The sequence below is a fragment of the Pseudonaja textilis genome, chromosome Z, assembly GCF_049901715.1.
Source record: "Pseudonaja textilis isolate UNSWEBS1 chromosome Z, rPseTex1.2, whole genome shotgun sequence".
NCBI classification, from domain to species: domain Eukaryota; kingdom Metazoa; phylum Chordata; class Lepidosauria; order Squamata; family Elapidae; genus Pseudonaja; species Pseudonaja textilis.
The window spans coordinates 15,164,826-15,179,654 of record NC_142008.1 but is presented as its reverse complement, the minus strand read 5'-3'; the positions used below and the strand labels follow the sequence as shown (position 1 = coordinate 15,179,654).

Genomic DNA, 14,829 nt, shown 5'->3' with positions numbered 1-14,829 from the left:
ATTTCATGTAGTGGAAATTAGTGGAATGGTTAAGATTGAGACTTGGGGGGAAAATACATTTTTCCTCACTTTTCCTTCAGCTTCAAATGTAAGTAAGGATATAGAGGGCCCTAAATAGGTTGCTACACACATCCTTAATAGCTTAAATTAGAGAAGTTCTTTTGTTGAAAGTTTGCCTATTGTGGTAAGGTTGCAGTTGAAGTTTTAAAATAAGCAATTTTAAAATTGGCAATTTTCTTAGGAAGATAGCATTTGGATGTCTGTTAAATGAGTTCAAACATATTTTCTTCTTGCCTTCCTTCCTGTTTGTTAATGCCACAGCTGCAAATATATTTTTATTTATAGTTAACAATTCCAAAACAATTTTTGTGTCCTTGGATTAATCTAAAGTTTTACTTAAAAAAGTTTCTTCTGATGCCTTTTCTTTTTTTGGTCTTTTTTTTTTGTAAATTTTCAAACACTGAGATACTTTTGGAACTGCCTGGTTGTTTTGATAATCATTTCTTTTTTTACTGCAGTGTTGAAGATAGTTATGACTGCCTTGATAGATACAGATGTACCACCAAGGAGTAGTTCCCATCGTTTTTTAGCTGTGCTTGTGTGGGGCACGGATATTGCCAACAGCCATCAAAGCTTTGATAATTGGCTCAGAGTTTTAATGTTTATGTGTATCTGTGGATGCAGATGCATTCCAAGCCAAAAAAACCGCAAAATCAGATTACTATTCTCTATTTTTTTATTTTGCACAGTTGCGTCTCACAGCTTTCATAGCATTCAAAATTTAAATATATTGCTTTTATAAAAAATGGTATGAATTTCCAGAAGGGCCATAGATATTTCTGCCAGTGATTTTTGAAGCCCCATGAAAAACAAATTATAATACAATTGGAACATTATTTTGCCTTAATTTATATGTCATAGAATTATGATTATTTGTAAAGCTCTTCTGAGGAAAAATTCTTCCTTTATCGTTATTTATTAGTTGGAAGTTAGTGTGGTGGTCTGGCACTTGAAATGAGACGCAGGGAAACGTCTGAGCAAATGCCAGCTCTGAGCGAACTCAGGCAGCAGTATTTATTGAAGATTCAGAAAACAAATGACCTCGACAAGATAATAACATACAGGCACAGAAAGTCCCGCTGACGAAAGTCCTTGCTGTATACCTATAATTATCACCTATTTCCCTGTGTACCTATAATTATCACCTATTTCCCTGTGTACCTATAATTATCACCTATTTCCCTGTTCCTTCTAAGCCTGCAGATAACAGGATAAGACACTCCTGCGTAAAAGTACTCCTACTCTCACTAGGAATGCCTGCATATCCTTATCTTTATGGCTGTACAAAGGACTTACAGAAAATGATTAATAACATATGTTACCACATTCCCTCCTTTTTTATTTATTCAAAGATAGGGGGTGTTTTAGTGGCATAGTACACAGTTCCCTCGCGACCTGGTCTCATATGCCGAAAAGCTGAGGTACACATTTGTAATAGATTAGGAATACATTGAATAAAACAACATAACATAATAAGTATAGCAACAATTATTACAAGTGATTGAAGCAATAAACGTAACCATGAGCTGTCAGGAAGCCAATCCCATAGCAAAGCCCAAAGTGACTTATTGAAGCCATCTTTTCCTGCTTCGTGTTTAGCTATGCGGTCTTCCATATCATGAACAGTTCTTGTAATGTTGGGCTCATAATTATGTATAAAAACACAACAATGTGAATGAATTAAAGCACAAACTCCTCCTTTAGGAACACCATGTAGCAAAACTCCACCTTTCCCAGACCCAGGTACATGCCTACAAAGCCAACAATTAGTAACATTTAAACCCTTAGCCGCAATCCGAATGTCCTTGATATAGGAATTTTCTTTCCATAAATTATCTCCAAGGTCTCTAGTTTCTGAGATAATAACAGCTCTTCGCCTCCGTATTAGAGTCCGTGGAGGCATAAGACGAATGGAAAGAGAGTCTGTATAAGGTAATTTAGGCAACTCCAATTGACACCGATATTGTCCATAGTCTGAAACAGAAACATTAAACAGGATCAGAGTTGTTGCACAGGCTGAAGATATAATATCCTTATCAGGTCCCGAGTAAAGAATGTCCTGATCCTTATGCCAGGACCAATATGCTGGAAAAATCAAAGGATGCCGCTGTTTGCAGATCAATTTAGTCCGGTTCCCCAGAGGAACCTGCTGCATACAAGTTGGCAATCTCAGATAAGCAGTCATCTTTTCCCAGCCTTCACAACGCCGCGCCTGGACTGCTGGCATCAAGAGAATCAGGAACCACAGAAACGCCATCCTGAGAATCAGGAACCACAGGAACGCCATCCTGCTCCTCCGAAACCTCCTTCACCGGCGCCTGCGAATGATCAGGTCGAACGCACCGACCAGGAACCCAACGAATTTGACCAAGATGTTCTACTGCTGCATAACCACGTCCCCATGTAATCAGCTCAGCAGGAACCCATGCCGGATCCGGAAGGAACCGCACCAACACCCGAGGTCTCACCGCATCTGTAGAAGGGGAAGAAAAATGCCTGCTGGCACTTTTCGCAGGGGGTTACCAGACAAATTTAAAAATTTAAAGTATAACATCCATTTGCCAAATCATTGAAGGTTTCAACCCCTGGGGTTGACTCCCATAGGGATAGCTGTGCCCTGCCTTGAACAAGTTGGACATTGTTGAATTATGGCAGCAGCTTCTGCAGTAGTAAGCTTGAATTGGTGTGCCAGCGCTTTAGCGTTTTGATGAAAATAACTATGGCTGTCCCATGGCTGGACAGTGAGAACTGAAGTTACAGCACTGTCAGCTTTGGCATTACCTTGTGATAAAATTCCAGGCAAATTACTATGACTACGAATGTGGGCAACAAAACATGCATGCACACGCTGCTCCAAACATCCTTGCAACAACAAAAGCAATTTTAAAATATTAGGTGATATTCCAGGAGACAAATAGGAACCTGCTACAAAGGGTAACAAAGTATATACATACAAAGAATCCACTATTAGATTAAAATCCTGATTTTTAAAATTTTGAAAGGCCAAAACTACAGCAGCAAGTTCTGCCTGCTGGGCAGACTTTTTGCTCTGATGTCACTTTTGTATGCCAAATTCCAGATTTATCTTTCCAAACACAAGCACCAAAAACTTTCCCTCCATCAGTAAAAACTTTAAGAGCATCTGTCTGCACTGATTTGCCCAATGGTATCCTTTCTTACATTTCGGGCACACTGATTTAGGTCGAACACCCTGTCCCATTGGTCTTTTATTTTGCCGACTTTGACCCCCTCCAGGAGCCCGACATTGCGCTTTAAAATGTCCAGGCTTCCCACAATTGAAACACTTTCCCTTTTGAGCACTTCCTGCTTGCAAAGCCAAAGCTAAAGTCTCCATGTTAAAAGACTGACTCCCAACCTTCCTACAAGCATTAATCAAATCTGCGATTTCTCGCTCTCCACTTGCTATAAGTGGATTTAAAATCTTTTTGCAATCTGTGTTAGCTTGTTCTATTGCTAACTTCAAAAGCAATTCTTGCTGGGCGAATTGATTTTCAATTTGTCTTTCAATAGCCAATTTTAATCTGCTAACAAAATTTTCATAGGGTTCATTGTTCCCTTGTTTGATATTAGTGAAAATTTTCTCGTCAGCTTCGCCGTCAGGGAGAGCCCCCATGGCTTGAAAAATTATTTGTGGGAGAAGAACGAATCCCTCCTCAGGCATACCATCTCTCTGTTGTTCCACTGTTGTATAGTTACCAGCTCCGTAAAGCTGATCTGGGATAACATTTGCTGTTCCCCTCTGGACTGCCAGCTGTCTCCATTTCTGATCTAACACCAAATATTGAGCTGGAGTTAAAATCATATTCAACAGAGCTTTCCGGTCAGCCGGAATCATTTTATTTCCATAACCAACTGCTTCTAACAACGCCTGAGTATATGGCGATCTAACACCATACTCTTTTGCTGCTTGCTTAATTTCCTTTAAAATCCTGAGAGCTAGAGGCTTCCACTCCCGCTGCGGATTTAACGCAGCGTCCACGACAATTTCTACTGGATTAAGTTGAACCTCTACTCCAAACTCCACTAAATCATCTCCTGATAACTCCCCTCTATTTTTTGCTTCTTGAATAGCTGCAGTAACTGCATCTACTTGAACTCTCAAAGGTAAACTCTTATCCTCTGATAAAGTATTTCCAGCGCCTGACAGTCCCCCAGATTTATCCGGAGGTGCCGTCGGTGGCAACAAACGTACCGCATGGTAAGGCGGCAAACCTTCTTCGGGGGGTGCTAGGAGCGGTTGTTCATAAGTAGCTAACGCATCCATAACCACCCTCCAGGTTAACAAAATTGAAGAAGGGGCACGAGGTTCTTCGTGCAAAAATTTCCCTATCTTTTTCCAGGACTCTACTTTAATACTACCTCCCTCTGGATATGACTGAATATGTTTCCAAACATACTGTAATAAGTCCTCAATTTCTTTCTTACTTATTGCATGTCCTCTACTATGAATTCCAAACCTAAAACTATTCCCAGTGATCCCTCTCAATTCCCTGATGTGCTCTTTCTGAGCCTTCGAGAGATCTCCCCCCCATACTCACGAAAAGAATCTATCTCCGTCCAGCGAAGATGATGAGGGCCCAGTCGACGTCCGCGACGATGAGTATAGGATGCGGGAAACGTATAGCCTTTCCAAGCTATCACGTCGGAACATATAGCCTTTCCAAGCTATCATGTCGGGGTCACCACTTGTGGTGGTCTGGCACTTGAAATGAGACGCAGGGAAACGTCTGAGTAAATGCCAGCTCTGAGCGAACTCAGGCAGCAGTATTTATTGAAGATTCAGAAAACAAATGACCTCGACAAGATAATAACATACAGGCACAGAAAGTCCCACTGACGAAAGTCCTTGCTGTATACCTATAATTATCACCTATTTCCCTGTGTACCTATAATTATCACCTATTTCCCTGTTCCTTCTAAGCCTGCAGATAACAGGATAAGACACTCCTGCGTAAAAGTACTCCTACTCTCACTAGGAATGCCTGCATATCCTTATCTTTATGGCTGTACAAAGGACTTACAGAAAATGATTAATAACATATGTTACCACAAGTTAGAAATCTAAAAAAAATCTGGACACTGAATAATTGATAAGGCATTGTCAGCAAATAGACATAATGAAATCCCTTTGCTGATTAAAGTTGTCTATCTTCACCACACTACGTAGACATAAACTTTGTCTTAATATGTTGCCTGGTGCAGTATCTCTGCACTGTACTAAGACTTACCATTCTAACTGTTCTGACAGCAAATGGACTTTTATCCAACATAATCCCTTATTTCATATCCTTGTTCGTTATCTCATCTAATTCAGAACATGTACTTATATCTATAAATTTTAATACTTATTTTTAGAGCTTCCTCTCTTTTAAAATTTGCTGTTTTGTCATTCCTACTTCTCTCTGTGTAATTTTCTGCAAAACAATATACTATTGCTTCACTTTATTTCTTTTCTTTTTCCATTTTGGGTCCTTTGTACATCCTCTAAGGCCTATGTTGTTAGTTTTTATAATCTATCTAACTGCATCTAAGTTGCAGAGCTATATAGATAATTGTGGCAACTGTTTTGCCAAAGATGTTTCTTAAAAATTCTTATATTTTTGGTGCTCTCAATGTCCTTCTCCCCCTTAAATTCTTTCTTTAAAACTCTCCTTCTCTTAACTGGCCTACATTTGTATAGATATAATAGCCTGAATTTTTATATACGTAATAATAGTTTGAAAAGGCTATTTATATGGTATGAAGGGACAAAACCAGCCCCAAAGGAGGATTATCTTAGACAGTGAAGACCACCTGTTTTATCAACACAAGTTGTCCTCGATTTACAACAGTTCACTTAGTGACCATTCAAATTTACAATGCTGAAAAAAGTGACTTGACCATTTTTCACACTTACAACCATTGCAGCATCCCCACAGTCATGTGATTTACAGTTGGGATGCTTGACATCTGTCTCATATTTATGATGATTATAGTGTCCCAGGATTATATGATTCCCTTTTGCAACCTTCTGACAAAGTCAATGGAGAAGCCAGATTAACTTAACAACAGTGTTACTAACCTAACAATTGCAGCATTTCACTTAACAATTGTGGCAAGAAGAGTCATAAAATGAGGCAAAACTTACTTAACAAATGTCTCACTTAGCAACATAAATTTGGAGGTCAGTTGTGGTTGTAAGTTGAAGACAACCAGTGCCTAACTTCCTTGTTCCCTATGCTGTATTGTAGTATCTTGTACTATTATCAACATTAAACTAAGGTGCAGTTGTTAATCCAGTCATGTATAGCTGGAATGAGGGAAGGAAATATCCATCTAAAACATTTTTTGTTTGTTTATTTAATCAAATATATATAGTTGCCCATATTAATAGAAGTAACTGGGTGGCATACATATTCTTGTTTTCAGGCAATAAAATGCCTTGATCTTGGCCTGAAATTGATGACTTCAGTGAAGTTGATACATTCAGTACAGTTTTCTACAGCTTATCCTTTTTGCTTTTATTGATCTCCATCTTTTGGTTAAAAAAAAATTGGTTGAATGGGCTCCCTCAAACATTTGACTTAGTTGTAAAGTTTAATATTAAGATGCAATATATTCAATATGTATTAAGACACTAACTCTGCATTTTCTTTTACAGCGTAGCTCTTGCAATATACTACCATATCAAAAAAAGGTAAGTTTGAATTTGAAAACAGTTCAATTGTTTTTTTCCTCTGTTTTTTTTTTTAATTTCACTGCCTTATAAGGCAGTTTGCAAAGCAGAGATACTTGATGTGAATATTCAGTGCTACTGCATACATAGCCGTGAATATGTTGTAACCAGAACTGAAACAGTACATACTCTTTCTACCCAAGGATGTTCTGGGTAACCAGGGATGGTCAGTAATGAGGAAAGAACCACATAATGGATCATGTCCATTTAGTTCCATAATCCCAAATCCCACAACAAGGTACAGAGAAACTGTTCTAATGGGATCATGGATGAAGACCTTAAAGTATAGCTGATTTATATTAAGACTCAAAGTTGGTATAAATTTTTTAATAAAAAAAATAAAGCTTCATGCTTCCTTGTATAGTTCTTATTCTAGCTTTTATTTTAAAGAATCTTGACGAAATCAGTAGATAGAATACAGAGATGCAGAGGAGACATAGACAAGACTCTTTAAGTAGTAAGTTATATGTATATAATTCAAAACCAACATCCTTATTCACATATTGCCATTCGTATAGTAAATCTTAAGATCCATAGATTTCTCTAATATTTGGGTACTGGTGACCAGATATGGAATATTGACACATGCACATACAGTTGTGCAAAGCTTTTAATTAGATATGACGTTTTATTTTACTGCCTTTATTTTTTTTTCCTGATAATTGTTGCATTGATGGATGGAATCAGTCACCAAACATCAACTGAGCAAAAAGCAAATTGCTTGAGATTATCTTTTGTAGTCCATTAGGATGGTTCCTGCTGGAAGACTTCCCAATTCTTTTGTTGTTTGTCTTGAAGAGGTGACTATTTTTTCAACCAAAACCTTAGATTTCAACTATCCATTTAATTTGTTTTTTAAAAAAATCAAGTGGGTTGTGGACCCTAATGGGAAGCATAAATGTTTTCTGTGGACACACTGATGCTCTTAATCGCAGATATAACTGGCAGCCATAGAAAAATATAGAACACTAAAAACCTTTAGTTCTCCAAACCTCTTCTGTCATTCTACCACGAAATTATATGGATTTGAGCTCATTTCAAAGGAGTACCTTTTTAAATTCATTTGAAGCCCATCTTCTAAATGGAAGTTATGTCCAACATTTGTACCTCTGAAAACATGTTACTGAACTAGCATTCATGGAGTGTGGACAGAAGGAATAGAGTAGAGTAGAGTAGAATAGAATAGAATAGAATAGAATAGAATAGAATAGAATAGAATAGAATAGAATAGAATAGAATAGAATAGAATTCTTTATTGGGCAGGTGTGATTGGACACACAAGGAATTTGTCTTGGTTACGCTTATATGGTTACGTTTCCTATAGTTTTCCTTTCCTTTCAAGATTCTTCTGTCCCTATTTACTGCATTATGTAGGGTACATAAAGATGGGTGCTCTCACCCTAACTTTGAGGACTCGGCAGAAAAGTTGGACATGAATAGTTGACAAAGAAGAGCAGTATTATCAAACAAAAACAAAAACAAAACCACGGAAGTTTTCTGAATCTGATTATCCTTGCCCCAGTGTGATGTACATGTGCCCTCTACTGTTACCTTGGAAGTATTGTAACATTCCCTAATCAGTAACCATCTAGCCATGTAAGAGAGATCCATCTAAAGTCAACCAAAAGTCTAATTTACCTGGCATGCTTTCTGCTGTGATCATCAGCTACATGCTGATTGAACAAAGCTCCCCAGCAGTTTATGAAGGCAACCACTATGCAATTATTGCTAAGTAATTATTGTGTGTGGGATGGAACAAAGAACTGCTGGGTGGCAACTGACCTCATAATTATATTTTAGTATTTCTACTTACATTGGCATCTAATGAAGGCAATGGATGGCAGAAAGTTTAAAAGCCCTAGTGCTTTTTTGATAAATTGTTCTTTAAAGTGCATTCTTGTTCCTATCCTCCATCTCTCCCATCCCTAGTTTGATAGGGGGAGACACTATGTAAGTAAAGCAAAACAATGCATTCGTGATGGATCCAAGCTTGTTTAGGATCATAGGGATGAGTTGGAAATGGCTTTCAGTTAAAAAAAAAAAAGCGTATATACCAATCTATAAAGAAGAACACAATTGAATTAAAAGAAAGGAAAAGCTGTGCTGTTTTGTTCCTGTCCAGTCAGTAAAATGTCCTTGAACTCACTCTTTCATTCCAACAAGGATTGCTCTTGTAAATTTTATTTAAAAAAAATCTCACAACTACTTTCATTTTTGGAATAAAGAGAGATTCCACTCTTATGTTCTGTTGTAGAGTGAGCTTAACCAAGTGCCATATTTCTTAGCTTGACTGACTGTAGCATCTGGAGACCTTAACACTATCTACATTTTTGCAAATGTCCTTCAAGTTTAAATAGCTTGGCATATGAGTGAGGACTGATTCTTTTTTCTTTTTTTTTAGTGTAGCACCCTCCCTCCCCAGTAGTTTTCCATGGACAAATACAGAACGTCTACTTTTCAATATAGTCCTTACTCCTAGGTCGATAGATCTCATTAGTGTGGCTTCTTTTTACGTGTGACAAGATGAGACTGTTCTAGATCAGCTATTTTTGTAGGGCGTTGAGAAGTGTTTCTCTCCCTTTCTGTTTGTTCAGTAACATTAGCATTGATTCTCTTCTTTTTTTCCCCCATTTCTAGGGACGTAGATGGAACAATGCTCCTAGATATTTTTGATGAAAATCTCCACCCCCTTTCGGTAAAGCTCACTTACATAAGGACAATAACAAAAATTTGGAATTTACGATATTGGTTCTGCTACTTCTTTTCCCTTTACATCTGCCACTTCTTCCCAAATCATGTGTAACATATTCTCATTTTTAAAAATAATATTATTTCCCCAGAAATCCGAAGTGCCACCAGATTATGACAAACATGAACCTGAACAAAAGCAGATTTATCGCTTTGTTCGGACGTTGTTCACTGCTGCTCAGCTAACTGCCGAATGTGCTATTGTCACCCTGGTGAGTAAACAAAAGATCATGGTTAAAATCCTTAAAACAAAACTAATTTTAGATCGTCCCTTTAAGATTTATATTTGGAGTAAAGATCACATATCATATTCACCTATCCATGACTTCATGTATAAAATAGTTGTCGCAGGTGAGACCAGATACATATAAATATAGATACTTTTAGCTTTCATATACTTTGAATATATTTAACATTTGCATACTATTTTTCTTATCTTTTTATTTATCAGTTAAAAAAAACAGCCTATCTACCTCATAGACGGGTTTTGGGGAATAGATCAACAGTTCTTACTTCTCCTAAATATACACCTAACTACTGCAGACTATATATTTTCAGTTAACTTTGTTTCTGAGACTCGCAGTGTAAAATCTTTTCAACCTGTCTTATATTTCTTTTTTTCTTTTTTCTTTATTTTTATTATGGTTTTTTTTTTGCGTTTACATATCTCTTCTCATCTTTAACAACACTGTGGCATCGTTGTTACATATACAGATATCTATACATTTATATACATTTTTCTTACTATTCTTATTCCTACTAGTCAACCATTCATACCAATTTTCCTAGACCGCATAGTATCAACCTGTATATTATATGCAATATTTGCCCTGATCTCCCCAATTAAACTCTAAATCTGAGGGTCATAGATACATTTTATGTTTATTAACTTTAAGGGATTGTGACTTTATTCTCATATACCAGGTAGTCAAATGCCTTGAGTCATACAGTTGTGCAAAGCTTTTTTTATATGTTATTTTATTTTACTGACTTATTGTTTTTTCCCTGATAATTTTGTTGCATTAAACTATTTCTGTTTTTTTTTAATTGTAAAGACTTGTCAAAGGCTGTAATAATGATATTTGAGTTTATTTGATTTTGCAATATATCATTGTAGTTCAGTTCTTAAATTTCATATTTTTCCCTCTAGTGTTTAAATTATTCTTTCTTTTCCTCTTTCTCCTGAATAATGATGCTATCTGGAAAAATAATTGATTTTGAAGGTTCTCAAGATAAAAAGTAACTTTATTTTTAAGGAAGTTTGGTAAAAATGTTATATGATATATACAAGCTTTTTCCAAAATACCGTTTTTAACAGGCAAGTTCAGTAACTGTGGTAAGCTTTTTATTTGGAGGTATATTTCACCCTTTTAGCATTTCTTTAAATAAAGTAGCTAGGAAAAAGAGAGCAGATTGGAACGATGGCACATGACAAAAAGGAACATTAAATCATTGAAACCAGATCTGCTGCATCCCCATTCCACATTTGCAGTTACTATTTATGAGGGGACTTCATTTTGGTGCGATAAATGGGGTCACAAAAGGTTAAATAAATGGCTCCAATCTAGCTTACAGCCTCTATCTTCATGTCTTCTATTTAGTTAAAAAAAGAAAAACAGCTGTGCTGTCAAACTGTGTGACAAGCATCATGTCTTCTCTGGGCTTTTGCTTACATTTAACAGGGAGATCCCTTTAATTAAATTAACAAATCAAAACATTTGATTTTCGAGATCTGTTTCGATCTGGGTCTGGATCATAACATGAAGTCCACATTTATTGTTCTGATAGATGAACTCTTAAGAAGAGTGAATAGAGAATGCTTCCTTTTTCTTGGTGATATCATAGTGATTTTGGATAAAAGCAGCCATACTATTCTTGTGGATCATGTTAGAGCAGGTCTGTCAAACTCCCGGCCTATAGGCCGGATACATCATGCACTGACCACTCCCATGCCCAGTTAAGTGGGGTGGAAGTCCTGATATGTCACATTACACCTCTGTGTTAAAGAATTAAAGATGGGGATGCTATGATTCTGTTCCTGCATTAAGAGTTGGTTCCCCCATTTTAATCAACATTTTCGCAAATCACTGGAAATGTTTGTCAGAAGCTATAAAACTAGATGTCACTTCCATTCTACTTCTCTCTTCCACTGTCATCAAAGGTGCCAAGCGTTGTAATTGGTTCTTGCTTGAACTAGATTGCAGGCATAATGACAGCTGAATCCTGATAATTCAGAAGGGTTGATGGCCTGGGAAGATAGTGGCCAACCAGTAGGTGTTGTTGCTGCCTCCAGAGTGGTACATTTCCACAAATGTAGTTTGTGGATCCTCTTTGACCCTACTTTGTCTTGTGTGCTGTGCAATAGTAAGCTTTAAATCTTATATTCCCGATTTGTCAATGGTGCCCCTTCTTGGGAAGGTCTAATCTGACTACAGTGGTCCATGTACTCTTTAGTACATTATTTAGATTATGTGTTCTTTAATTTTTAGTCTTCTTTCCATAGAAGCTGTTATCTTGATGCCATATTTTATATATTTTTATTTATTAGCTATTTATCTAATTTGGAAGCCACCCATTTCCTTCACAGTGGGATTCAGGGCAGGTCACAATTTTATATAATATTTTACTTTGATTTTCATCTTGTTTTTGAAGTTTAATCGTTTTTATGATATTAATTCATGTCATTGACAGTGATGTACTAAAATTTGTAATTTCAAGATAGACACGCTACGATATAGATTGTTGCATATGGATGTGTCATATAGAAATTACTTAAATAACTTAAATTCTAACCTTAATCTTATTACATGGGTATTTGAAGAATAAATGAATGGTGTGATGGTAAAAAATACTTTTTTTTGTCATCTTCTATTTGACCAAAATTTAAAATAAATAAAATAAAATAGAAACATGAACCATAGGAGGAAAAGATAGAAAGGACAAGGATTTATTTTTCATTGGGTTAGGGAATTTCCACTCACAACGGATGTTACCATTTAAAAAAAGTAGATTTTACTGTACTCTTTTCCTTTTGGCCTTGATTTTTGTTGAGAACTATAATTCAGTGGTGAAATACCTGCCTTAAAAGATAAGAACTCCATGTGTGGCAGAGGCTGTAAAAAAAAAAAACATTTTCACCCCCAAGGAGAATTGTAACCACCATTGTAGATAATAAAGTAGTCTACTTAAAAGCACCCTGGCTTAGATTATCTCTTGATTCTGCAAAGAGGTATTGCTATAGCCTTTTGATCAATATTATATAAATGGGAGTGGGATGTCAATATTCAGGATCCAGAAGATGTTATAGGTTGAAACTTTATATTTCTGAACTTGCTTATACATCAGCAAGCAAACTGTCTTGGACAACTGTCAAAGACATTAATAATAACTGATATTTATTTGAAGGACTGTTGGAATAGCTGGACTATGTAGGAGTTGATGTTTAAAAAAGTTAAAGAGAGAAGCCTTCAGTTACATTCCATTGTGAACAAAATAGTTTTGGAACATTGGCAACTTTTTGTAGAAAAGTGGACAATACTTATGAAAGAACTGAATTTGCAGAAACAAGGCTATTTCCAATTCCTCTTCAGGCTATTCCCTTCCATCTCAAACTTTAAATGGACAGAAAAAGGAACTGGTGTATCCATGCAGTAAAAGATGGTTTGGCCCTTTTCACTTAGAATAAATTCCCACTATTGGATATTTAAATACCACTATCTGTTGCTGTGTTTGTAAATTATTTGGAATTGTTTAGCATGCACATAATATCCCTCCACTTACTACAAAGTTGGCATTAAATCAGCGTATTTTCAAAGTGGTTTTCCAGAGTAAAGTTCAAGTTTCTCATGAATTTTCCTCATTTTGTCCAATTGGAGAAAAATGTTCTGACTTGCTTTAAATTCATGGTAAGTAGTAGAAACTGATGAAAGTTTATAATTTAATTATTAAAATGAATTAGATGATGATCCATTCTGGCTAATGAAGTTAAAATGATATTTCTGCCTTTGCGCAACCCTCTGTTAAATCCAGCAGAATTTGTTATAGGTGTAAAGGTGAGTGAGCTTATACTATTCTAAAAGTTAGCAAAAAATATTCAGAGAAAGGATGAATTGCTATCCATGCTTTTCATTAAATTCTTACCATTAAACTTGGTTTTAATACCATAACAAAAAGACAGCCATAATTAAGCATAATCTATGTAAATTTCCTATAGCTATTCAAAACTGCCACCTATTCATTATATTGAGAGACAGATCTATCTTCGTTTATACTTTTCATATAGGCTTGTACATTCTCTTCTGGTAGTCATTCTACTTTTACTCTCCTTTTTGCTAATTTTCTTTTCTTCAGTAAACCTGTTCCCCCTAGATTTCCTCTAGACACTACCAAAAATCGGTCTGTTTCACATCTTGTATTATTCTTGTACCTTCACTAAAGTTTTTCCTGTCGTTCTTCAGATTTCATGCTGTCTAGATATTTTCTATTAGTAAATTCAAGTTTCAAGTAAATTTAATTCATAGGCATACTGCAGACTCTGGTAGCCATACAACTAGATCAGGGGTGTCAAACCCTATGACATCATGAGCCATATCACGATGTTTTTTGCCTTTGTGGAGCCAGGATGTGTATGGCCTACGCGGGCCATATCCGGCCAATGGGCTGCCAGTTTGACAGGCCTGATCTAGATCAAGAGTCTCCAACCTTGGCAACTTTAAGACTTGTGGATTTCAATTTCCAGAATTCCTCAGCCAGCCTGATTGGCTGAGAAATTCTGCGAATTGAAGTCCACAAGTCTTAAAGTTGCTAAGGTCGGAGACCCCTGATTTAGATCATCTGAACATCCAATGAGTAATCAAACCTAATAATAAATAAGAATTATGTCTGGTAAATCTTAATATTCTTCTCTAGATGACTGCTACTATTAATCCAGCACATGGCCAAAGATCAAAATTCATTTTTGTTGGCGTGAATCTAATGTCAGTATATTTTTTAAAAAATTTATTTAAGCAAATAGCTTTATAGTTAGGTTGCTTTGCAATGTAGGTCTTCTTTTAATATTCTTTTTTATTAAATTTCATTATATGATACAACTAGACAGGAAACAAAGTTAGAAAACTGAGAAAAAGAACATTGCAAAAAGAAAAGAAGAAAATTAAACCTCTGTCTTTCATCAGTGCAGTAGATTACAAAAATAATACCTCAATCTTTTGCTTTACATTTCTCAACATTTCAAGCCATTTCTATAATTATAAAACTGTTCCAATCATCAAAACCTAAACTCATTC

The 14,829-nt window shown here is 36.2% G+C and overlaps 1 protein-coding gene across 2 annotated transcripts in view; it reads left to right on the top strand.

The window, feature by feature from the left end:
* CCNY (cyclin Y) overlaps window positions 1–14,829 on the top strand; it is a 100,629-nt gene that overhangs the window by 80,585 nt on the left and 5,215 nt on the right. For both annotated transcript variants that reach the window (XM_026709998.2, XM_087916346.1), the window contains exons 5-7: window positions 6,722–6,757; window positions 9,434–9,491; window positions 9,637–9,756. In XM_026709998.2, coding sequence (XP_026565783.2) covers window positions 6,722–6,757; window positions 9,434–9,491; window positions 9,637–9,756 — 214 coding nt within the window. The remainder of the gene's footprint in view (window positions 1–6,721; window positions 6,758–9,433; window positions 9,492–9,636; window positions 9,757–14,829) is intronic.